The following is a 25,592-nucleotide window of genomic DNA, read 5'->3' as shown; positions in this document are numbered from 1 at the left end:
AGCAATTTTTCTTATCTGCATGGCCAGTCACTGGCTGCATGCCTAATAACTCTCATGCCATTCATAGAAGTGTGCCTTAACATACAGCCTTGGGCTCTGGCCTGGGGTGGGGGGTGGGGGGAATGAGTGGGTGGGTTTTTCCTTTGTTTTGGGGTGGCTTTTTTGGCCTTCTTAAAAACTTGAGTTGAAAGTTATTTTTTTGCACTGTATGTTTAACAATGCCCTTGACTAGGCATCTAAGATATTAACCAGCTTCAGCAGATTATGCGTCTGACGGGGACCCCCCCTGCTTATCTCATTAACAGGATGCCAAGCCATGAGGTGAGAACAAACAGACTGTATAGGGATATCCAATTCAGAAGGCCACATTTCATTTTATTGCCACTGTATAATCAACACAGTTTTTAATGTCACTGAGTGCTTTTGCATGTGCCTTGAAGGCTACTGATGACTGCCTGTGTGCTGTTGCAAGATGTTGACATTTGGGATAAAATGTCATCCAATCCTATGGATTGAGAATATAATTTACAGGCTTGTAAATAGAAAATGATATTACTTCTATATTTGGGTTTTATGAATTTAGTGCGTAAGAGACTGTTGTGTGTTCCTAGTTAGGGTATGTTACCATCTGATGGCTTTAGGCTGGAAGTGTATTTAACTGAGGACCATTAGGATGGGCTATTCGTCAATTTTTTATAATGAGCAAAAGAGTATTCTTCCTTTAAAATACAAAAAATCAATAAAATATCCAACACTAATAAGTACTGTATTTAAAAGAAAATATGTAAATAATATGGAATAAATATGAACACTGATACAGGATAAGGTGTCTTCTTGACCAGTTCTTACTACTTAATCTAATGCTAGCTTTCTTATCAGAGGTGATTGGGGCACTTCTTTCTAAGGCGCCTTTAATGCTTTTGGGAGCCAGGCTGGCATCCAGAGGCCCTTCCCAGCAGCTTTGTTTCTATTTCAGCTATATTTCAGTCTTGAAATTTACCTTTTTTTAAAAAATCTTATTAGAGGGATGACTGTTCCCTGCATGAGACAGACAGGTCTCTCTTACCTCTGTTTTCCCTTCATCCGTTTATCTTTACGCTCAAGTAGGAAGGGATTACAGCCATGTGGACAGTCGAGTTCTTTTCAAATCGGACCCAACGGCTTTTCAAAGCGGACTTCTACTTGCGCCACATACAATGACTAAGAAGGTGAAGTTACCCTAGCAACCAGAACTTTTTCTAAGGTCGTGTGTGCGTGTACATTTTTACACACATACGGCGTGCACACATACGTTTAGTGTTGAGCCTTGTTAAAACAGGAATTTTAAGGAAGTGGTTAAGATAAAAGAAATTTTATCTCAGATGGACTGATAGTGAGTGGGGTTTACTTTTTGAAACAGGGATGTCTATAGACATAGTTTAATACCTACTCTCTGAAGTACACATTTATGAGTTACATTTGTATTTATATGATTATTCTCAAGACCAGTTTTTGGTTTGCCTTGGTAGAGCTATCAGTCCTGAATAATATTTGGTGCCTTAAGTTCCTTCGGGTGAAATTCAGAACTTGTGAAGTTGAAACACCCTTAGTGAATGAGAGCAAACTTTCTAAAGGCAACAGTGTTGGCAGTTAATGCCTATTGAGCCATCACTCTGAACCAAGCACTGTGCTGAGGAAGTGCTGGCTTATTATCTCTAATCCTCACTGCAGCCTGGTGAGGTCAGCATTGTTAATCTCATTTTACAGAAGAGGAACTCAAGACTTAAAGAGAGTAAGTGACTTACCCAAAGTGATAAACTCAAGATACAAACTCAAGCCCGTTCCACCGTAGGCACCAAACTAATAACAACTATATTGGTAATATAAATGTTTGTGGCAGAATTTTAGTTTGAAGCTCTTTCATAAACTTTTATCATACTTGAGTATCACAGTGACTGTATGTTACAGGCAAGCCAAATACTAATATCTAATACTAATATTTTGCAGATGAGGTCACTGATGTGTTAGCTGAGGACTAGCCCCAAAAGATGTACCTTCTAAGTGGTAGGGGAAAGATTTCCACACAAGCCGTGTAACTTATAGCCCACTATTGTTTGTTACTCTTAATAATGAGTATTTTTTAAATGTGTTCAAGACTCTTAGAATAATCTACTAGGCTTATGTTTACTTTCTTGTTACCAAGATTACTTTGTTAGCAAGGTTTAACATGAATATCCTTTTTATGTACCAAGAGTACCTACTGAGATCAGCACCATCAGAAGACTGCTAGTCCCAGACTTTCCTTAGGAGTACCAATCCCTGTGCTAATTTTAGCTTTCTAAGAAGGCTGTTTCAGAAAGGGGAACTTCTTAGATCTCCTGGCCTCTTTTTTTTTTTTTTTAAACTTCTGATCCTTTGATCAGAAAGCTATTAAAAGGGAACTTAATTGGTTAGCATTCTCATTCACTTGAAATGTAACTGTGAGAGATAACCAGAATAAACAAAGGTGATGATCATACATAAGGCAGTAAAAGAGAAGTCTTTAACTGAATATCAAAGACAGTCATAAACACTGAAGCTAGCAGATTTTGTTAGTTAACACTTGTTCCTTGGCAGGACTGAGACTCTGGGAGCAGTAACATTATTGAACAAAGCCATTTTGAAAACCTTTTATTTTTACAGGCAAGAAACTACATTCAGTCTTTGACCCAGATGCCGAAAATGAACTTTGCAAATGTATTTATTGGTGCCAATCCCTTGGGTAAGTTGATCGTATCCTCATCTCAAGGATATTGACTTGTTTATGACATAAATTGGGGATCTGAAGAAGAGTTTTTCCTTTTGATTAAATAGGGTACCACTGGGGCACCTGGGTGGCTCCATCAGTTAAGCGTCCGACTTCAGCTCAAGTCATGATCTCACGGTTTGTGAATTCAAGCCCCACATCGGGCTCTGGGCTGACAGTGTAGAGCGTGCTTTGGATCATCTGTCTCCCTCTCTGCCCCTCCCCTACTTGTGTGTGCACACTCTCTCAAAAAAAAAAAAAACATTAAAAAAAAAAAAAAAAAGGGAGTTGCTTTATTCCTTAAAGCTAGGGCTAATAGATGCTTTGGTTGGCCCCTAAAAGTGTCATTGCCTGAGCCTCTAATTCCCTGATTCAAGGACTGTGCAGTGGACAGTGATTTTTAACGGCAGACACAGAAAAATCAGATCAGGGCCTTCCTATGACAGGGAGGGGGCAATGCTATGATAATAGTATAATCAACCTTCTCTCTTTTCTGAAGATTGTGTTGTGTGTGTTATATGTCACATGTTATATGTGCAAGATTGTGGGATGTTTTGAAATCTCTCAGTGGGTCCTCCCTCTCCTTATGGGTCCCAGCAGCTGCGCTTCCCATTTAGTTTTATCCTCCGAGGGCTGATAATCACGACTCCCTCTTCAGGTTGTAGTGAAGGCTGAGTGGCTTTACCGTTTTAAGTACTTCTTCCATAGTGATTGTTGAGAGTGATTTCAGTGTTACTGTGATAATTCTTACAATAGCAGAGATGCTCACCTTTTTTGAAAAGTTGGGCAGTACTGGGTGAGCCTGTGTCAGCCTTGGAGATCGTAAGTGTGCCAGACCTCAGCTGGGCCACTCTCACATCCAAAAATGAGTCCACAGACTCATCAGGGGTATACAGAATTCTGTGCGGTCGGTTGAGGTTTGCATCTGCCCTGGTACGCTCCCGTTGGCTTTGTATGATTTATTTGAGCTGTAGTATCCAGTTCAAGGATCTGTGAGAAGCTCTCTTTGAGTCGTAAATACGCTAGGATGTTGGGAAATCATGTTGTATGCTGGTAGCTTTCTTGTCTGTCATTCTGTTCTGAATGTATTTTCATCCTATCAGTTCATGTTTCAGACCTGGCAGTGCTCACTGTTTGACTTCCTCTTAGCCAACTCAAAGAGACTTGTTAACTCACTTTTCTAGAGAAGGGGGGAGGTATGCGTGTGTCCCAGCAGTTTATTTAGGTCACATCCATCCTTCTCTGGAATCATGAATTTAAATATTCTCAAAAGAACTGGATACCACCTAGCAATACAGACTGCAGATGAGTTGAATGGAGGCTCTGGGCCATCTGGTGTTCAGCACTGCACTTGTCAGGATTTAAACATGCCTCGTAGCTCACTGCCAAACAGTGATGTCATACAAAGAGTTTCTTCTTGCAGACAGAACATGTTGTTACTGACCATGAACTTGTGCCCAGCATATTAACTGAGCAGGAGTACACCAACGATGTAAATAGTGACAGCTGTATTTTGTCAGTCACTGACATCATGTTTAACTGGCATTCTCAAAACATGAATTAAAACTTAAATTGCCCTTTGATGTGGTGTGTATATTTGTATCTGTCAAGATCTTAGAGGAATCTTTTTCTTACCCCAACCTTATTCCTCATCAAGGTATCGGTTATTAGGACCTGGTACTTTTCACCCTAGGAAACCCAGTCAAATGCAGTGCGTGACCCTTAACTGGATCTTGGTTTGAACAAACTAGGTATAAAAGACAACTTTAGGATAATTGGAGAAATGTTAACATAAGCTGGATTTTAGATGATATTTGAGAATTATCTGTTTGTCAGATATGATCGTTTTGTGACTATATAGAAAGATGTCTTTATGCTGAAATATTTAGGGGTAAAGTACCATGCCTATCATTTTATTTTAAAATGGTCCAGCAGAAAACACAGCTAAATAGATAGATAATGTTTTCTTGTTTTTTAAACTTTTTAAAATGTTTATTTTTGAGAGAGAGAAAGACAGCTTGAACAGGCGAGGGGCAGAGTGAGAGGGAGACACAGAATCCAAAGCAGGCTCCAGGCTCTAAGCTGTCAGCACCGAGCCTAATGCGGGGCTTGAACTCACAGACTGCAAGATTATGATCTGAGCTGAAGTCGGATGCTTAACCGACTGAGTCACCCAGGCGCCCCTAGATTATCTTAATTGTTGGATATGGGTGGTGGTGGGCACATGAGTATTCACTGTACTATTGTTTTGTACACTGAAATTTTTCATAGTGAAAATTTTATTTCCTTTATCCAAATACCGTGTCTCGCCCACACACCCATGTAAAACCCTCAATTTGTTCATTGTTTGAAGATCTGTTTAATGGATACTCATTGCCTTATGTCAGTAAATAAACAGTGCAAGCAGACAAAAAAATAAAAAAACAAAAATCAGGCTGCTTACCTTTTCCTGATTACTTTGGTTATAGGCTTTCATTTTGACACAGTTTGACTACAGTGGTAGCAGTTTGACATTGGCGTCCCACAAAAGCTTGTTCAAACAGAATCTCAGTTATTTTTAAAAATTGCTCTTTAGTAATGTATTCTTAAAAAGCACGATACAACACACACACACACACACACACACACACACACAAGAAGAAGAGGGATAATGTATCCTAGAGCAGACATTTGGGAGGAGAATTCTTTTGTTTATTATGAAGAGTCAAAATTGTGTGTTTGCTTAATGAAGCATAATTTTTTGCTGTCATGTTAAAAACTCTTTTTTTTCCTTCCAATCCATGGTACTGATAGCGGTGGACTTGCTGGAGAAGATGCTTGTACTGGACTCAGACAAGAGAATCACAGCGGCCCAAGCACTTGCACACGCCTACTTTGCCCAGTACCATGATCCTGATGATGAACCAGTGGCCGATCCTTATGATCAGTCCTTTGAAAGCAGGGACCTCCTTATAGATGAATGGAAGAGTAAGTCATAAGAGCAGGATTAACATCTAGTGTGAGGACTTAGATTTAAAAATCTTTCTTAGGTGAGCCACTAACCAAAAGCTGTGGGAAAATAGAATTTCTGGTTATAACCGACTTGTTAAAACTTGTCACTAGTGTCTTTGATGCAGAACGAATATGTTTCCCTGATGGCAACTGTCTGTTGTAGATGATACTCTCTGGACCTTTGAGGTGCTTCTGTCTGGTCTGATTTTGCACACAGCCCCTCACATCTGTATAGAGCTTTGAGGTTCTCAGAATCTGCATTTACAATATCTCTCTAAGTAGGGAATAAGGTATTTTTATAGTTTTACAGTTGATAGAACTATAGAATTATAGTTTTACAATTGATGGAGAGTTTTTATCTTGTCTGTTACCTTAGACCTAGTTAGGGACACAGCCAGAAATGGAGCCTATGTCTCCTCTATGTCCAATCTCAAATTCTTTCCATAAAACACACATTCAGAACTCCAGTTAAATCCCCAAGCCAAAATTACCTGTTGCTGTAGCTTGCAGGAGTGCTCTGTTATTCCTGAGCACCTGCTCCAGAGAACTTTAAAGAGGAGACACTGAGGAATAAAACAAATAAGTAAAAATGGTTCTTTCACGTGTATCACTGAACTGCCGTGTAATCACACGTTCCATTAGGATAGGCACATAAGCAATGAGGCGGTTCTTTGAAGTCGCCCATCAAACCATTAGCCTGCACGGGGAGGAAGGATCTCGAGCTTAGAAGCTTCGAGTGCTTGCCAGCGAAGAGAATCGTCTAAACCCTCACATCCTACTTTTCCTTCCCAATTTCCAGGCCTGACCTACGATGAAGTCATCAGCTTTGTGCCCCCACCCCTTGACCAAGAAGAGATGGAATCCTGAGCACCTGGTTTCTGTTTTGTTGATCCCACTTCACTGTGAGGGGAAGGCCTTTTCATGGGAACTCTCCAAATATCATTCAAGTGCCTCTTGTTGCAAAGATTTCCTCCATGGTGGAAGGGGTGTGTGTGCGTGCGTGTGTGTGTGTGTGTGTGTGTGCGTGCGCGTGCGTGTGTGTGCGTGTGTGTGTATGTGTGCGCTCCTGTGCGTGTGCATGTGTGTGTCTGTCTCTGTGGGGGGTGGGGGGTAAGAATATGAGCAAACTATGATCACAGTGACTTCACGTGGGGTTCCAGAAGCTCTGTGGCAGCCACTGCTTGCTCTTTGTGAGAGTCAGCTCAGGCAGGCGAGAGCTGCCCTCTGGTTAGGGTTTGTCAAATGCAAAGTAAAAAATATTAAACGTCCCAGATCCCAGCCATGCTTTTGCCATTTTGGCCTCTCCTGTGGCCCCGCCTTGCAGTGGGGGGTAGACGCGCCTGTATCCCACAGTGGCACAGAGAAGGGGCTCACACTTTCTGGCTGCTTCAGAAGCCGTCCCTCAGCGACACACGCAGCCGAAAAGGACCAACTGGCTTCTGTGCACTAGTCTGTGATTGACTTCGCTTAGTATGAGTCTCAGAACTCAGCAGGTGTGTCTGAAACTGTAAATATGCTTGTGCCTTAAAAGGAGAGAAGAAAGTGTAGGCAGTTCGAGAGCGCGGCAGATGAACGTTCTGAGCCAGGCAAGTAGTCAGGTTGTTGGACGGCCACTCGTGAACCCAAAGTAACCAGGGAGCCCCTGGAGGCATCGTGTGTGCATGTGCGAGCATGCGTGTGTGTGCTTCTCTCCCCCTCGCCCCCCAGGTGTTGCCCTCTCTCTGCTCGCCCCCGATCTTCAGTGCCGAGGTCTCACGCATATCGGCCCCAGCAGGCAGAAGCCGGTTCTTGCTGTCAGTGTACTTCCTGTGTGCTCTTTATTCCCAGCAGAGTGATGATGTGTTTTGCACGTCTTGCTAGTTGAGCATGCACAGCTGCTTGTCTGTTCTCTTCGGGAGGCCCTGGTGCCTGGCAGGTTTGCCGGTGAAGACTTCTTGGGTAGTTCAGAGCCCACATCACCTCGGCCGATGCCACGGGCAGGTGACATCCTCTCTCCAGTCCCAGTGCTATTTTGTGTTGAACACAATTGATACTCTAGGTGCTTTTGATGTGAAAACTATGAAGAAATGGAACAGATGGGTGGATAGCATTTTCACTCTTGCCGTCTGGTTTTTGACAAACTATTTATAGGGAACCGTCACGGGAAAGATCAGGGCTCTTCCCGGGAATATCTCAGACTTTGAAAAACAAATTGTTCTCTTCACTCCCAATAGCCAATGCTAAGAAATGCTGAAAATCAAAGTGAAAAATAAAAACTCATGAGGCCAGAAACTCCTTTTGCTATCTTTGTCTAAACGTGGTTATTAGAGAAGTAACGAGGTGTCTTTTCCACCCGTCTTTGGGAGAGGGTCTTCTTGGCAGCTTAACATTGAAATCTTGGTCTTGGTTTGGGGAGAAAAAAATTTTGTTTCAGAATTTTGTATATTGCAGGAATCCTTTGAGAATGTGATTCCATTTGATGGGGAGAAAGGGCAAATTATTCTAATATTTTGTATTTTCAACTTCATAAAGATGAAATATCCTCAGGGGTAGAGAAGAGTTGCTTCCTTAATTTTCTGAATTTCAGGCATCTTGTGCCCCCTAAGGGCCCACGTATTTAAACCTTTTGTGAAATAAGAAAGCGTAAAGCCACTTCCACTGTTGGTGGCGCGACAAAATCTTGTATTTGGGACAAGGTGTATCCATTTCTATATCACAGTGCCGTGGTGCATGCCCTCCGGAGGGACGGGGAGCTCCCCTGAGTCAGCTGTGGAGCGAGAAGGAAGGAGGCAGGCTGATGGTGACCGCACCTCACCTGAGATTCTCCCCCTCTTTAAAGAAAAATGGACGCAAAGGCCTCATCTCCTTTATGTGCAGTTCAAATCCTCACAATCCACAGCAAGATGAATTTTATCGGCCGTGTCTGATTGTAAATGCTAGTGTGATTTCCTGAAGAAATACTGCTCTGAGTATTTTTCATAAAGGTCTTTGCACATGTGATTGTGTATGTGTTAGGAGTCTGAATATGCTCCGGGAGCCTGGACTCGGCTGGAGCCTGTGGAACAGCTCGTTGGTTTCTGAGCATCAGGCTCTCATCTCCTGATTTCTCTGAACAGAAAGCAAAAGAGAGAATGAGGGAAACTGCTATTGTATTTGTATTCATGAACTTGGCTGTAATCAGTTATGCCGTATAGGATGTCATACAATACCACTGGTTAAAATAAAGCCTATTTTTCAAATTTAGTGAGTTTCTCAAGTTTCTTATATTTTTATGTTGATTGCATTTTATTTAGTGCACAATATGGCATCATATCGATGTTCTTTCCATTGTGGCCTGGCGTACGTTTCTGATAGATCTTAATATTACTCCTGAAATTTAGAAAACACTTACAGAGGTCCTTAGTTGTCCACTTTATGGTGAAGCAGATCTGAGTCACTGATGGGACGGATAGAGCAAATCGCCAATAAGGTATAACACAGCAGGCTCTGTATTACTACGCTTGGGTGTCAGAGTAGCCCAGGACAGGGGTCCGCAAAGTATGACCCCAGAGCCAGATCCAGTCTACCGCCTGTCTCTGTAAAGCCCACTAAAAATGGTTTTTACATTTTTAAGTGGTTGGGATCAAAAGAACAGTATTTTTGTAGCGTGTGAAAAATAATATAAGATTCAAATTTCAATGTCTGTAAGTAACATTTTATCAGAACACAGTCACACATTTATGTATTTTCTATGGCTGCTTTTGTGCTGCAGTGACAAAGTTGAGTCGTTGCAGCAGAGGCCATACAGCTCACAGAGTCTAAACAATTCACTCTCTGGCCCTTCACAGAAAAAGTTTGCCGACCCCTGGCCTAGGACTTCAGTCTCCTCATGTGTAAAATGAAGTTTGTTTAAGTAGTTGTTTGGGTTCTTTTCAGCTTTGACATTCTATCTGTAGAAAGTATATTTTCATTTGGAAATTGCCAGAGAGAAGGTTGCATGTGTACCTATATATGTATATTGTTTATAGATTTTTAAGCAATCTGTTTTATGACTCATTTATCTTATGACCCCTGACAGTATTCCTCAAAACAAGTGACTTGCACCACAGGATTAAAGGTCCACGAGGTCTCGTGGCTGTTTTCAGGGCCTGTGTCCGTGTGTGCTTCCTTTCTCAGTGGCCGAGGAATGCTGACAGGTGTCCCAGGCTGGATTGTCGAGGCCCAGCCTGCGAGGATATCGAGCGTGTGCAGCTGGGTGTTCTGTCCTGCGGTGTGTGGTCCCAGGCTGGCAGCTGGGAATAATGGCAGAAGGCAAACTGAGCACAGACTCTTTGTTTCATCCTGTCCTCATCTGCTTCTTAAGAGGGTAAAAGGAAAGGGACCCAGTTGTCACACGTGATATATAAGCCCCTGCAAGGATCAGACAGTTGCAGGAAATATTTTGCCTTCGCATACCAGGCACGAGTGCTGTGACTCAGCCTTCCTCCTAGGCTTCTGAGTGGGTGCTGCCTGGTGGCTCAAGAGAATGGACACCAGAGAGAGCTCCCTAAAGTGAACCCATTGAAAATGGGGACCAGAATCTCCTAGTACGTGGTGGGGATTGGAGGACAGGGGAAGTCTGTTTGGGATGATCATGAAAACTGAGCAGAATTGTAAAAGCATATTCATAATTTCAGATAGGCTTTTGTCATGAACAAAGAACAAAATGTTTCTCACGTGACACCGTCTTGAACAGCCTGCGGTATCCTTCCCATTTTGATTTTTGCAGCACAATCAGAGGGGGAGTTTGGGCAAGAATATTTGAGGCTTCCTCAGTTTTCCTAAAGACCTCAATCTTTTGATACATTGTTCTTTTTTCTAAGTCTCTCTTGGTGATCACTTTATTACTTTTCCCTTTTTATTGGCTGGTCTGAGTCCGCCAGATCCACATTTTTGAGATCTAAGCAGTTTTCGAGCGTTATCAAGTTTATCAAATCTTTTTTGCAAAATCTTTTGCAAGATTTACTTGCTGCAGTTAATCTGCCTTATATTTGTGTCATTGGCCATATGCGTACAACGTAATTAGAGACTAACAGAAGACTAGAATGGGTAGGATAGACACTCTGGGTTCAGATGCTTATGAAGCAAAAAGGGACAGATTTTCTAAGTAGTCCGTTAACTAGTTGAATGTGCTTGTGTGATGACCTTCACTTCTCTGTACGATCTGATAGCTACGAGGACTTAGCTACCAAATATGCAAATGAAGACCTTTTTAATAATACAGATATGTCTTAACATATGCTTTGGACTTAACACACTTCTCACAAGTGCACGAATGAAAAAATAAAAGGTCACTCGGGGTCTTGTTCTTTGCGATAGCAAAATATTGACATTTCTGCCAATGAGAACTTGAATAACACGGCCATCTTACAGTGGAAAACCATATATGGAGACGGGTACATGTGCAGGATATATCAGGAGCGAGAGAAGGTAAGTGGCAAGCAGAAGAAAGATATCGTGTGTGTGTGTGTGTGTGTGTGTGTGTGTGTGTGAGACCCGGAGAACCATCCCCCAATTTCAGTTTTGCCAGGGTCAGAGCCCAACTTTCCAAGACAGGAGAACACAGGGTGGAAAGGGGCTGCACCCAGCTATGGGGCCTCTTGACAAGCATAACACCACCACTCCTGTGTAGCCGGATTCTGCCCCCAGCTGAGAGCCCTGGGTAGTTTCTTCCCTAGTAGAAGAGTGTATCGGGGGGGATCTGAAGCAGGATTTTTCAGTTTTTGACACTATTGGCATCCGGGGTCACATTGTTACTTGTCGAGGCAGACCTGCGCATTGTAGGTTGTCAAACAGCATCCCTGACTTCTGCTCACATCATGACAGTCGCATGCATACTCCCTTCTCTCCCAGTTATGACAGCCAGAAATGTCTCCGGACATTGCCAAATGTCCCCTGGTGCAAAATCATCCCTGGTTAAGAACCACTGGTCTAACGCTGAGACACCTCGGGGAACCTGACTGGCTAAGTCAGTAGATCATGTGGCTCTTTGATCTGGGGCTGTGAGTCAAAGCCCCACATTGGGCTTGGAGCTTGCTTTATTTTTTTTTAAATGTTTTATTTATTTTTGAGAGAGAGAGAGTATAAGCGGAGGAGGGGCAGAGAGAGAGGGAGACACAATGTGAAGCAGGCTCCAGGCTCCGAGCTGTCAGCACAGGGCTCAACGCGGGGCTCGAACTCACGAACTGTGAGATCATGACCTGAGCTGAAGTCGGACACTTAACCGACTGAGCCACCCAGGCGCCCCATACTTGGAGCTTACTTTAAAACAAAACAAACAAAAATAAATAATAATAAAGCTGGGACACCTCTAGTCTTGCAGAATAACAAAGAACCTTTCCTTTTTTCTTTCTTTATTTTTGAGAGAGAGAGAGAATGAGCAGAGGATGGGCAGAGAGAGGGAGAGGGAGGATCCAAAGTGGGCTCCGTGCTGACAGCAGAGAGCCCAATGCGGGGCTCCAACCCATGAACCATGAGATCACAACCTGAGCCAAAGTCGGACACTTAACCGACTCAGCCACCCAGGCGCCCCACAAAGACCCTTTTCTTGAAGAAATAATTGAAGGTTAACACCTACTAACCTATTCTCAATGTAGGAAAGGGCTTTTTAAAAACTGGAGTAGATCTTTTTTGGAGAAAAGGACAGTTCAGAAGAAGGTATGCTTGATACTGGATTAAAGGCTATTCCATTTCTCAAAAAAAGAAAAAGGAAGTGGGTGTCGAGTGGATACAATTATTCTTTGTTCAGAAGCTTTTGGGCCATTGCCACAGCCAGAAAATGTATTAATTAAACTGGGGTACGACTGCAAGATTTTCTTAGGCAGGTGTGGGTTACAGTGGAAAGCAATACTGGGTTTTGAAGCCATAAATCTCAGGTTCAAATCCTGACTCAAGCTTTTGTCAGGTATGTGATGCTGGGATAATAGCTTTTAGTTTTCAGGTGACTGAAGATTTGTAAATGAACAAAATAACAAACCTCTGTGCCCAGTATGCTGTGGACACTCAAGATACTGGTTAGTTTGCATCGCTCTTGAACTGACCTTGGGCATTGAGGCTGTTCTATTAGAGTGAGTGTGAGAGTGTCCTCCCCACAGTGTGAGCCTTTCTTTTTTTTTTTTTTTTTATGTTTATTTTTGAGGGGGAGGGGTGAGGGGCAGAGAGAGAGGAGACACAGAATCCAAAGCAGGCTCCAGGTTCTGAGCTGTGAGCACAGAGCCCGACGTGGGGCTTGAACCCACGAACCACGAGATCATGACCTGAGCAGAAGTCAGTGCTTAACTGACCGAGCCATCCGGGCGCCCCTGCAGTGTGAGCTTCTGAAGCCACCTGGGAGGAGAGCTCCCTGGACGAGATAGTCCAGGGCCTAGCTCCAGGCTAGGTTTCTGGAAAACTCCTATTATTGAGGCCAGAGGCTGTGGCCTGAGTACCCATCGCAAGCAGGACACTGTTGTACTGCAAAACTTCTTGATTCGTTCAGTTTGGAGAATGTGCTTCATGTAGAAGTCATTAAGCAATTAAGTAAGGAAGTAACCTTAAGTCCAATTTTGCAATGAAGAAAATATATAAACACCACCACCTTTTGAGTGTCGTTTGACGGTGGGCACAAAGACGATGTAAAACCACAGGGCCAACCTGGCCCCTTGGCAAAGAACAGTGGCTCTCAATTCTTTATCAGATCCAACATGCTTTTGCATAACTAATATCTTGAGACATTCTTTTGATGATCCTGAAGTGAAATTCATAGACAACGCGCACACACACACACACACACACACGATTTCAAAGCAGATAGAACGATCTAATATAAATGATGGATACAGAAAAAAAGATACACTTCAACATGCTAATGCTCAAGCATAACCACATAAGAGACATACTGAAGCAGGGGCACCTGGGTGGCTCAGTCAGTGAAGCTTCTGACTTAGGCTCATGTCATGATCTCACGGCTCATGAGTTCAAGCTCCCGTGTCGGGCTCTGGGCTGACAGCTCAGGGCCTGGAGCCTGCTTCGGATTCTGTGTCTCCCTCTCTCTCGAACCCTCCCCTGCTCACGCTCTGTCTCTCTCTCTCCAAAAATAAAATAAAATTTTTAAAAAGAAAATAAATATATAAATAAAAGACATACGGAAGCAGTTAGGTACTTGCTCCTAAACCTAGAATCGTGTTGAATGTGACCACTGTGTCGTGTTGTCTTGGCAACTCAAATGCCATGATGGACTGCTGTCGGTCATGTGACTTTCTGAAATTGGGGGACAACTGTTGGTAAAATTTCAAATGAAACAAGTATAATCTTTTTTCATATACTCAGTTGTGATCCTGGAAATTTTAAGTACATACACAAAAAACCACCAAACAGAAAAACCAACGAGCCTGTGTTTTACACATAAAGTCAAGTTACAGCCTAGGCTCAGATAACCATAAATAGGTTTTTCCACCCCTGTGAATGTCCGGCAGGATTTATTTTGTCATATGAAGCAATTCCCGTTGAGAATCTCACCCTGCAGGATGCCTCCTGTGCGCTACGTATCAGAAAGCTCTGGTCGTTGCAACAACCAAAAATGCAACGGCTTCCAAAGGTCACCCTTTGAGAACGGCTGACATAGAAATCACTCAAGGGCTGTAGAGCCTTAAGCAGCGAAACCTCCATGTCGATGATCTGACTTCCTCTTCTCCCCTGTCGGTGCCCCGCCTTCCCTGCTAAAAAGCAGTTACTGCCCCCTCCTGCATGCTAAGCAATTGATATCCTTACTTGTATAGTCTCTACAAGTACTGTCTCAGAGCCTCATCCCGAGTCACGTGGCTGCTGACGCTGGATTCAAAAATCAAAAATCGCCATTGAAGGACTCCCAGCTCCACAGTTGTGCAGCATTGACATTAGACACGCCCCTCCTGGTTTCCAAAAGAAAATCAAAACTGTATTCCTTCTGCATAGTTTCCCTAAGGACTTGCTGGCTGAAAAGAGGAGAGGAGTGAAAAGGACACCAGTGTCCACGGCAGCCACAGCCGGGCACTTGGTGCCTCACCTCACTCAGGGCACCCTGGGCGTCTCCCAGGCCCCAGTCCCCTCTCCCTTGCCTTCTTGCTCACCTGGGATGGAAAGGTACCTCCAGCGCTCGGGAGAGAAGTGGGTCTGAGGACGAGCTGCATGCAGCTACCTGTGCCCCCCTTCAGTGCTTCTGTCCCCAGCTGTCACTTCTCCCTCCCTCGCTAAGGCGGTACTCTTCGTAGAATGCCACCATGTAGAATGCCACCATGTGTTTTAAGCCTTGTCTCCTCTGGTCTTTGTGCATGGCGTTCCCTCTGTGCAGAACCCCCTGCCTCGTTCTTCACTCCTCCAGGCTGGCTATCCACACCACTCCCTCCGCAAACCTTCCCTGGCCATCCCCCAGCTTGGATTAGCGGTCCCTTCCGGGTGCCGCTTGTGCGGGTCTGCATTGATCTGTGGTGGCCCTGGCCATGTTTTGTCACGGCCTGATGTTTGTATCACCCGCTCGAGAGCAAAAACCTGCAAAGGTCAAGGACACAGGCTCTGGAAACAGTCTGCGTGGGTCCGAGGCCCAGCCCCTCTATCTCCAAGTGGTACGATCTTGAGTAAATTACTTCATCTTTCGGAACCTACCTCAGAGGGTTGTGGTGAGGATAAAATGAGTTAAGGCACGTTAAATGCTCAATGGCATACATTAAACGCTCAATAAATGTTAGTTCGGGGCTGTACGTCCTCAAGGGCACAAGCCATCTTATTTGCGACTGTGTCCCATCACCTAGCATGGTGCCTGACACACAACAGGCGGCCGATCTTTACTGACTGCGTCACTGAATGACTATCATCTTTTAATCGCTTGCAAATCATCTTGTCCTCTGCTTCCCGTTTGTATAATCAACAGTCTTTCCGAGCAAAGACCATCAAAAGAAAGATACTAAATATGCACAGATTACCTGCCCTAAGAAACGGTGCGGTGTGGAAGTTTCCAGCTCAGGAACGGCCAAGTTTCAGGATAAATGGACTCTGATTCTCTTGGCTGCATCTTGCTGTATGACTCGAGTCGGAGGCACCGCAGTTTAATGAATTGGAACAAGAATCAAAAGATGATTGAAGGTGGCTGATGGCCATGATCCAGATACTTCCTACTGTTTCCCCATCCATCTGCCACCTTCAAATGAAAATATCAGGGAGAAAGAAGGGGAAGTTGGAAGTCATTGTGGTATCTCGCACCCTCGTTCAATTTCACAGACATCTGTTGGGTCAGGCACTGGGAACACGAGAAAGACTAAAAGTCAGAGTCGTGCCCTCTTGGAGCTGACATACTAATGGGGAAGAAGACAGTCGCAGGCGACGACAGTACCACTCCCCTGGCACCCCAAGAACAGCACGTCTGAGGGCTCATTGCTGGTGGCCGTTTCTGGGCCGGGTGCACCTCTTGCTCCCCCTCCCGGGCGCGCGGCCGACGCTGTGCGACTTTCTCATGGGAGTCCTAGGCCTGTGTGTCCCCGACCTCGTTAGCGGGCTCCACCTGGCGGGCGGGGCTGCCAATGCAGTCATCTGTTTCCGGCTGTGAGGTGTAAAGCCAGCATCCGCTGCCGCAACACGAAGACCCGTTTCCCCTCGGCCATGGCTCGGGTATGACACAGGCCATGGGCCCCGTACCGAAAACCCACACCCGCAGCTCCGTCCAGTGCCAGAGGCAGTGACTACCTGGTAATGACTGCTGACAGATGCTTGCGGCGAGGCGTGTTCCCATCTGGAGGCTGTTCTGCCGCGGACGAGTCCCACCCGCTCCCCAGTTAGGAAACACCCCAGCGCGCACGCGCGGGGCCTCCCCCCCCCCCCCCCCCCGGCCTCCAGTCACGTGACCCCTCCAGCTGTTTCTGTAACTTGCACCAAGCACACCAGTCGCACACGACTTTTTCTAACTACCACTATTCTTTTGTGACCACGAAACCTGTTTCCCTTTTGACCATTTTTTGTTTTTTTTCTGTTTATTTTTTTTATTTATGAGGGTGGGGGAGTGTGTGAGCACGAGAGGGACAGAGAGAGAGGGAGAGAGAATCCCAGGCAGGCTCCGTGCTGGCACGAGGAGCCCGACGCGGGGCTCGGTCCCACGAACCGTGTGAGATCATGACCTGCGCCGAAATCAGCAGTCGGACGCTTAACCGCCTGAGCCGCCCAGGTGCCCCTGTTGACAAAATTTTAAATGCAGCTACCTGGCGTCCATTATCCCACTTCCCAGAAATAAGAGCTGTTGACAGGGTGGTTTAACTTCTAGAAGATTTTCTAAATCTGTAAAAACACATTCTACGGAGGTGACACATGTCAGTCAGTCATCTGTGTCAGTAAATGGTGTCGAGACAACTGGACAGTTACTTTCCTCCATTAGCTGTAATCACTTCCAGACAAACCAAAGATCTGAACGGAGAAGTGCTTTCGAAGCATGTCACAAACCCCAGAAATCATAAAGGAAAAGGCTAATGCATTCGACTACACCAAGGCTGTGAGTAAAACTTGCACTGGTTGGAAGAAGTTTGGCAGGACTTAGCAAGGGTAGAAGCTGCATATATACCTTATAACTCCGCATCTGCTTCTAGGTCATTGTTCTGGAGAAACTTCCCCACTGGGCTCAAGGAAATGAATACTGGGGCCTCTTCACTCAGCATTATGTGTAATAGAAAAAAACAGACAAACGGGGCAGGGGGGCGCTGGCTGGCTCCGTCGGTGGAATGTGCGACTCTTGATCTCGGGGTTGTGAGTTCGAGCCCCACATTGGGTGTAGAGATTGCTTAAAATAAGCGGCAGTATGTTCCTACGACAAAATCCTACACAGCGGTGAGAGCAAATGTACTAGAAGGACTCTCTGCCTCCTCCCAGGTTTTGTCTGTCTGACGTGGGGCAGGGTCTGGAGGCATTTTTGGTTGTCGCAACTTGGGGGTGAGGGGTGAGCTGCTGGCATCTAGTGGGTAGATGCCAGGGCTCTGCTATGATGCGCTGGACAGCGCCCCCATTCCCCCCCCCCCAAAAAAAAGAATTACCAGGCCCCAAGTGTCGCTGGTGCCGAGGTTGAGAAATCTCGAGCTAGTCTGAATCAACATGGGCAGACCTCGCCACCAATCTTGAGTGAAAAGGGAAGTTGCAGCGTGATCCAGTTTGATATTTTTACAGATACATATATAGCACAAGTAAAAAATCACATATGGGAATAATGCACACCCACTCTGCAAATCTGGAACAATCCGTCCAGGCCCTTTTTTCCTTTTTTTCTCACAATGCTGGAAAGTTCTCTTTATTGCTACAGATGATAAACAACACTGATAAGTATGTGCCCCCTTGTCCGTTTTATGTCGACTAAATTGACAGCTACGGAATCCCCAGGATAAAGGAGGCTCACGTTTTCACCCCTTACATCTAAGGGGTTGTTCAACGTTCTCCTAAAAGCTTGTACCAATTTACATTCCCACCTGCAGGTGACAGTGTGTTCTCATTTCCTGTTTTGCTCTGCCTCCTTCACGAGGGTATGAGTTTCTTGAGGACAGAGGCTGTGACATTTGTCCGTGTATCTTCACCGTCCTGATAGGCGCTCGGTAAAATTCAGTGGAATGGATTAAGGCTTTACGACACATTGCTCAGTAGGTTCGGAGGACAGAGAGAAATAAAACACTCATAGCCTCAAGACAGGCAGTTTAGTCTGGTTTGAATGTCAACTGACAGTTCAAGTTCTCACGGCCTGCTGTGTCCTACAGGAGTCAGAGGAGGAGAACGCACTTGGGTAGGAGCAGCCAGGCAAAGCCAGCCCCAGGAAGTGCTACTGAGCCAGGCCTTGAGGCACGAGGGTCCCTCCCCACCCTTGGAGAAGCAGAAGATGGGCATTCCAGAAAGATTGGCATTCCAGGAAGGCAACAGCTCAGGCAAAGGTATGGTGCCAGGGATGAGTAAGGCACGTCGTCTGCGCCCCGACGCCGTGGAGGATCCGATTAGCCAGAAAGGCAGGGCCCGGATGACGGCAAGCTTTGTCCAACAGGCTAAGGAGTTTTAACTTTTTCCCCCGGAGGCAAGAGGGAGCTACCAGGGGTGGGGAGTGTCGCGGAGGAAAGGCTGCTGTAACCAGGAGGACCAACCACAGCTGGGCTGCCGGTCACACCTGCGCTGGGCCGCTGGCCCGCTGGTGCACAGTCTGCTCCGCGGGCGACCGAAGCCAGATCCCGCCCTGGGCGAGGGAGGGCGGCCTCACCGAAGTGCGAGGGTCCCGGGAGGGCCTGGGAGGCACAGGCCAGGGAGCAGCGCAGTCCCTGGGCCCAGCGGCCCAGCTGGGGGTTCATGCCGCGCATCCCACCTACCCCTGTTGCCGCATCTTTGCCGACAGCGCTGGGGCCCGCTGGTTGTGGCTCTCGACAGCTGACGTCGAGCACCTCTTCTCGACTCCATGTTCGGCGACATCACGTCGGTGGCTTGAATTTGGCCGTGATGGAAGGATTATGCCACAAATCAGTAAGCGCTAGGCACTGGGGCTCCCCCCTCCTCCCCTCCTCCACCCCGTGCCAGTTTTCTAGCACACCACTGGCCGTTTCCTTCTAGAAACAAGGGAGATTCAGGGATTAGATAGGGAGGATAGGAAAGGAGATTCTTGTTTAGGGAAGCCAAACGGAACCTTTAGGAAGATAAATGCGTGGCCAAACAACGGAGACGCCATCTGGGATTGTAAATTCAGATTCCTAAAAGGCAAAGGCTGGGCCTTCAGGGGCGCTGTCCAGTGCAGTTCAGCACAATGGTTACCAGCGCGGACGGTTGAGACGGCCCCAGACTTGACTCTTGGCTCTGTTCCTTACCAGCTGTGTGACCTTGGGTGAGTCACTTTGCCTCTCTGTGCCTCATGTTTTTCATATACAAAATGGAGGGTATTATTAACCCATCTCTTAAGGTTCTTAAGGGGACCGAATGAGTTACATATGGATAAAGCTCTTGGAACAGTTTTTGGCAAGTAATTTGCGCTCTATCAATATTTGTTAAGTACAAAAAATAGAAAGCTGAAGTACCCAAAGAAGCAGAACTGGAACCAGAGCCCAAACTTCTGTCATGGCAGGTAGTCCTACTCGTCTTATCTGGCTTTCTTTGACCCTGACAAGGGTTGTGGGTTTCCTGGAGATGATTCATGTGTCCTAGTGTTGGATGTTTACACAGAAGGGGTGGAGCAGGCGGGCCCAGTGGCCTCTGCCCTGGAAGGGCAGGTTGTCGAGATGGCCTCCAGGGCACACAGCCTCCTCTGCCCAAAGCAGGGCACACAGGGACCCAGGCAGGACGGTGACCCCATTACCCCAGTTTGGCAGATCGTCGAGCTGGGACTGCCCCAGGCCCGAAGGTAAGTTCGGCCAACCTGTCAGTTGCAAACAAAGAAGACAGAGTTGCACAGTCGTAATAGCAGCTTCTGCTGAAAACCCCCACTACGTACCCGCCATTCAGCCAGCGACTGTATGCAGGGCACTATTCTAGGACCTTGGGATTCAGCAATGGGCAAAATCATCAAAACCCCTATTCCCTAACCCTGATGTTCCAGCGGAGGCAGGCGGATAATAAGCGAGTGAATTGAGAGCTATAGAAGGTCTTCAAGGAAAATGAGGCCGAGAAAGCAGGTGGGGCATGGCTTGCAATGGGGTCAAGGAGGACACTCAGAGGAGGGGACATGTGAGCAGTCCTGAAGGATGAGAGGGAGCAAACAGGAAACCAGAGTCTCATCAAATCCTCCTGCGTGTCCTGGCTAAGTGGGCGTTGCTCTCCAATCTTACCGATGAGGAAGCTCAGAGACATGCATTCACCCACTCAAGGTCAAACAGCCTGTAAGTGTTGACCCAGGATTCAAACCCTTGGTCTGCCTCCTGGTCCTTGTCGACCTCTCCACTGGCTCCCAGGAGTATACCCAAAGACACTGTGGTCATCACAAAGCCTGGGTGTGTGCGGTGCGGGGAAGCCAGGGTCATGGGGGTAGGAAGGGTATACAGTGGGGTACGGAGGCAAGCAGGTCTAGAGTTCACTCTTGAACACCCCCTGGAAGAGGTGAGCTTAGAGCTGAACTTTCAAGATCAGGAAGGAAGGGCAATTCCAAAGGGTAGAGGGTCTGGCTTCCCGACAGGGTCAGTGGGAGCAGTGAAGACCGTAGGGGGTGGGGGGACTGCTTTACAATGGAAGTTTGGTGCAGATTGTTGGTGACAGAAGAGGTCCCCAAGGTCAGGTTGTGTACCCTGGTTCTTAATCAAAAGCCTTTTACCACCACATGTAGGAGCTGGAGGGTCACACAAGCATAGAGCCCCTAGGCCTTGCCTCAGAGAGCAGTGAAATTCACAGTGTAGAGCCAAAATCCCTTCAGGATAGAGCATGTCCAACCAAACAGAGACCACACGTTCCAGACACTTCACGGGGGACCTGATTTCAAGCAGGGTCCCTCTACTGTTGCTTCCTCACTTCCACCTTTTGGGTCTTCAAACCACATTCCGGTCATTGCCTCTTGAACCCGCAAGAGACGAAAATCTTTGGTTCGTTCATTCACTAGGTGTTTACTGAGCACTTACTGTGGAGTAGGCACAGGGCCAGGGGCTCAGCAGTGACCAAGATACTGCCGACCCAACGACTCATTTGTCCGGTGGTGGAGGCAGACATTTCAATGGAGGACAGTGCAGATTAATTGAGATTACGATGAGCACCACAAAGGACAACGCAGATCAAATGGAGAAGTGTCCTCGGCATCCCTGGAGTGTCTCACCAGGCTGGCCCCAGGCCACATCTTCACAGGATTGGGTCAAGGGTGCAGGCTGGATAAAGAGAGACAGGTGTTGGGGTCGAGTGGAGGGGTGTATGGTGTAAGGAGGGGAAGTTCACCTTCTGGGTCCCAAGTAGGCCAGCTGGGAGGTGCCACTCCAGCAGAGCTGTCCCCAGCCCCGCACTCCACCAGGGGGTGCTAAAACTGAGGGCAGGGAGGGGACCACGGCAGAGCGAAGGTGGCTGGGAAAAAGGCTCATTCAGTTGAGGGGCACCAGTGAGAAGGGGGAACCGATGTCCTGTTCTTGAGATGGATGTTCTGCTCAGGTCCTGAGTGGGCCCAGCCCCCCAGAAGAGGAAGAGGTGCTGGGGAAGATGGCCCAGTACCCATATGGGGCCAGTGAGCTGCTCCCAGGTGTTGTGAGCTGGTCTCACCCACCTTCAGGGACGCTGAGGGAAGGGCGTGGCCAGGGTAGCGCCAGATGGGGGAGCACAGGGGAAAAGTTTCGAAGGCAGGCGGGAGATGTGCACAGCTCACTCCTCTGTACATTCAGGTGTTGCTCACCTATAGCCTCCTCAGACGGACCTTCCCTGACTCCCTGCCCGAAAGAGCACCACCGTCCTTCTTTGTATCCTTACTCGGCAGTATTTTCTTCACAGTGCTTACCGCTACCTGACATTACATTTGCTTGAATCCCATGAAATGGTCAAATATCAGCAGTTTCATGTGGTTCAACCTAAGGCTAGAATTTGTTCATTGGTTTTCCCTCTGCTTCCCCCCTAGAATGTCAGCTCCATGCCACGGAGGCGGGGGGGGGGGGGCGGCGGGATCTTTATCTGTTACTTTTTGGCCATGTGCCCAGAACCTGGATCAGTATCTGGCAGGCAATAAACATTGAGTGGATGGGCCAATGTGTCCTGGGGGTGGGTTAAAAAGAAGAGGGAGGGGGCGGGGACCAAGAAACAGACTCTCAACTACAGAGAACAAATTGATGGTTTCCAGAGGGCAGGTGGGTGGGGGGATGGGTAAAACAGGTGATGGGGGTTAAGGAGGCCACTTGTGCTGAGCCCTGGGTGTTGTATGGAAGTGCTGAATCACTATATTTTACACCTAAAACTAGTAGTACAACGTATGTTAACTAACTGGAATTTAAATACAAACATTAAAAGATAATCAAAGGCGGAGCCTGGGTGGCTCAGTTAAGGGTCCGACTTCTGCTCCGGTCATTATCTCACGGTTAATGAGTTCGAGCCCCGAGTTGGGCTCTCTGCTGTCAGCTCTGTCTCCCTCTCTCTCTGCCTCTCCCTCCCTCTCTCTCTCTCTCAAAAATAAATAAACACTTAAAAGTAATAAAAGCATGATAAGGGAGTAGGATGGGAGCGAAGCCACCTAGGGAGTGGCTTCTGGGGCAGGGGGTGGGGCTGGGGTGGAGCAGTGTGGGTCTGGCAACGGGAGGCAAAGCTGGATGACACTGGGGAAGGAGCCTCTGGAGGGCCACCTACCATGTGCCAGCCACTGAATTAGACACTTCTCCCAGCATCTCTTTTAGTCCTCGTGACGTCCCGTGAGGTGGGTCTTGTTACCAGCCCTGTTTTACAGATGAGGAAACTGAGGCTCAGAGAGGCTAACTTGTCCAAGGCTAGCTAAGCTAACAAGCCTCAGGGCAGCCCCCAAGCGTGGCCTTCCCTCTGCAATTCCCTACTTTGTCTCCATTTTGATTGTTTCGTGGAGTTTTGGAAGTCCCTAAGGAGCAGGGGAATCTCCCAAAGCTGGAACCAGAGCTCTGGGGACCCCTTGCTGTTTCATCCCGGCAGGAGCCCCAGGCCCATCATGGTTTCTCATTTCGTAGAGGTCTCCTGGCCAGCTGTGGTGAGGGTTTGAGTCATCGGCCCTGTGTTTGGGACAGAGGGGGCTCTAGTATTTGAGTGGCTGTGTGCCTGAGGCAAGATGGAGTCTGGGTGGCCAGGATAGGGGACACGGGCAGCCAGCCTCAATGTCCCATGAGGCTTTGTCTCCATTCTAAGAAACCGGTCACCAATCCCCCCCAAAACCCACGCCCCTGCCCTCCGGAGGCTCACAGCGTCACCGGGAGACCACACTACAGCGACAGTCACTGCACAGGTGCTTGTCTGGTGTTGGGCCGCCTAGTTGGTGGTGAAACATGCAGACTCTGGAGCAGGATAACAGGTTTGAAGACCCCATCCACCACCTTCTTGGTCTTGTGGGACTCTGGCCAAGAGGTGCCCCGGTCTCTCCATCTGTCCTAGGGGGAACGATAGCATCCTGACAAAGCAAAGCAGCCGTGACATCCGGGAGCTGCCTGGCCCAGCCAGGGCCTGGTGTGGCTCCCGCTGAACACGGACAGGGCCATCCGCCACCGTGATGGACCGAGACAAACACAAGAGAACTCCGGAATCACGTCTGAAAACAGACAAAACGTGAATAGCGTCCAGGCCACAAAAACGACCAAACATCCCCCGGGCAGCTAATCCGAGTAAAGACGACTTCTCTACCGGTGACCAAGTTCTCTCCTCTTTCTAGCTGGCCCTCCTCCGAGGTAAGACGTAAGATCCCCAATCACAGAGTCACCTCCACTTCCCGACAGCCTCTAATCCAGATCAAAGTCCTGCTTCCCGAAACCCTCCACCAATCGCCCAACACAAACCCAAACATTATAGCGAGTCCTTTCCAGCACCCTGCTACCAAGACACCCCGTGGTTCCCCTGGTGTATGTTCCTCGCTGTGACGAGTAACAGACCTGGCTTGTTCACTCCCAGGTATGTTTCGAGTGATCTCTGGCTGGAGGCGCCGACGGTCCCCACCTGGTCGGGCACGTGGGATGATACACTGCCAGGACTCTTCAGATATGTTTGCCCTGCTTTCCTTTCACTTCTGCTTTACAAGGAGGGCACTGAGACCCAGACAGGGGCGGTGGCTCTGCCCAGGGCCACACAGCTGGTAGTGCAGAGTCAGGGTGGAAAGCCAGGTCACGTTCCAAAGTTGTTTTCCTAACGCCCTTGCCTCGGCCTCGAGAAGGCAGAAACTAACATGACAACACAGGGCCAAGCATCTGGGAGGAGAAGAGCAGGGGGGTCTTGGGGCTGAAAGAGAAGAGAGCCCTGGGGCGGCAGGAGGGAGCACCCAGGACGTCCTCAGTCACCCCCTGTGACTGCTCTCCCACGTGTGACTTCCCAGACTGGATCCTCCAAGGCATTTCTGTCCGAGGCCGCCCGGCTGCTGAGTAAACACAGGCCCAGCTGGGGCCCGAGGGGGCAGGGGTCAGTGTCATCAGTCTGAGGCCTGAGTCACTTCCTGACCATTGCTTCAGAGGCACCCAGAGCCACAGCCTGAGTGGCCAGCTCGCGCCCTCATGGGGTTGTGCCCACCTGGGCAGGAGCCCCGGTGTTCCTCACCTTTCTGGGCTCACCTCTGCCACGCTCAGGTGATGACACAGACGGGAGAGTCAGAAGCCTTGTCCCCACCCTGGGGAACTGGATCCTCAACCCAGAAGGAAATCTCAGTCCCCCGGACAATTCTGTCTTGCCTGCGCCCAGTCCTGAACTCTGGCTTCCAGGACGTCACCCCAGCCTCAGAGTCAGGGTGCCTTCCCCTGGCAGCCTTCCCAGGCACACAGCCCCTTCCCTTTTCCTCCCACAGGGTCTCAGGGCCAGAGCAGAGGATGGGGCAGGGAGGGTGGGGAATATGTCGGACACCCTAGTACGGGATGTGCGGAGGAAGACATGGTTTGATCAGTCGACATGTCCTCACGATGTGAGTGAGGGGGATGATTTGGAATGCAGACCATCTCCTTTAAGAAGCAAGGCCTCTCAACCCCGAGACGCTGCATAGACTTGGAGCTGAGAACATAGCCTCTAGAACCGGAGCTCACTTCTTTCTTTTTTTTTTTTTTTTTAACTTTTTATTGATTCATTTTGAGAGACACAGCTCAAGCCAGGGAGGGGCAGAGAGAGGAAGAATCCCAAGCAGGATCTCTTCTGTCAGCACAGAGCCTGATGTGGGGCCCGAACCCACGAACTCGTGAGATCATGACCTGACTGGAAATCAAGAAGGGGACACTTGACCAGGTGCCCCTGTGCTCACTTC

General features: G+C 47.7%; 1 protein-coding gene and 2 long non-coding RNA genes across 7 annotated transcripts in view; 1 reads left to right on the top strand and 2 right to left on the bottom strand.

Moving 5' to 3' along the window:
• Positions 1 to 8,977, top strand: part of MAPK14 (mitogen-activated protein kinase 14) — a 75,644-nt gene extending 66,667 nt beyond the window's left edge. The window contains exons 9-12 of one of the 5 annotated variants that reach the window (XM_049652765.1): positions 242 to 321; positions 2,662 to 2,740; positions 5,558 to 5,731; positions 6,555 to 8,977. In XM_049652765.1, the coding sequence (XP_049508722.1) occupies positions 242 to 321; positions 2,662 to 2,740; positions 5,558 to 5,731; positions 6,555 to 6,622 (401 nt within the window). In that variant the 3' untranslated portion in view covers positions 6,623 to 8,977. The other 4 variants (XM_049652764.1, XM_049652766.1, XR_007462531.1 and 1 more) reach the window with 4 other exon arrangements.
• A 5,133-nt stretch (positions 8,978 to 14,110) lies between these two features.
• LOC125937873 (uncharacterized) lies at positions 14,111 to 16,545 on the bottom strand. The gene is made up of 2 exons (XR_007462534.1): positions 16,445 to 16,545; positions 14,111 to 15,902 (listed from the first exon to the last, which is right to left on the bottom strand). It is a non-coding gene; the product is annotated as an uncharacterized LOC125937873 (long non-coding RNA).
• Positions 16,546 to 19,107: 2,562 nt separating this feature from the next.
• Positions 19,108 to 23,756, bottom strand: LOC125937872 (uncharacterized). The gene is made up of 3 exons (XR_007462533.1): positions 23,567 to 23,756; positions 19,774 to 21,540; positions 19,108 to 19,188 (listed from the first exon to the last, which is right to left on the bottom strand). It is a non-coding gene; the product is annotated as an uncharacterized LOC125937872 (long non-coding RNA).
• Between the last annotated feature and the right edge of the window lie 1,836 nt (positions 23,757 to 25,592).

Source organism: Panthera uncia, assembly GCF_023721935.1.
Source record: "Panthera uncia isolate 11264 chromosome B2 unlocalized genomic scaffold, Puncia_PCG_1.0 HiC_scaffold_24, whole genome shotgun sequence".
Lineage (NCBI taxonomy): Eukaryota > Metazoa > Chordata > Mammalia > Carnivora > Felidae > Panthera > Panthera uncia.
This window is presented reverse-complemented; position numbering and strand designations above follow the sequence as displayed.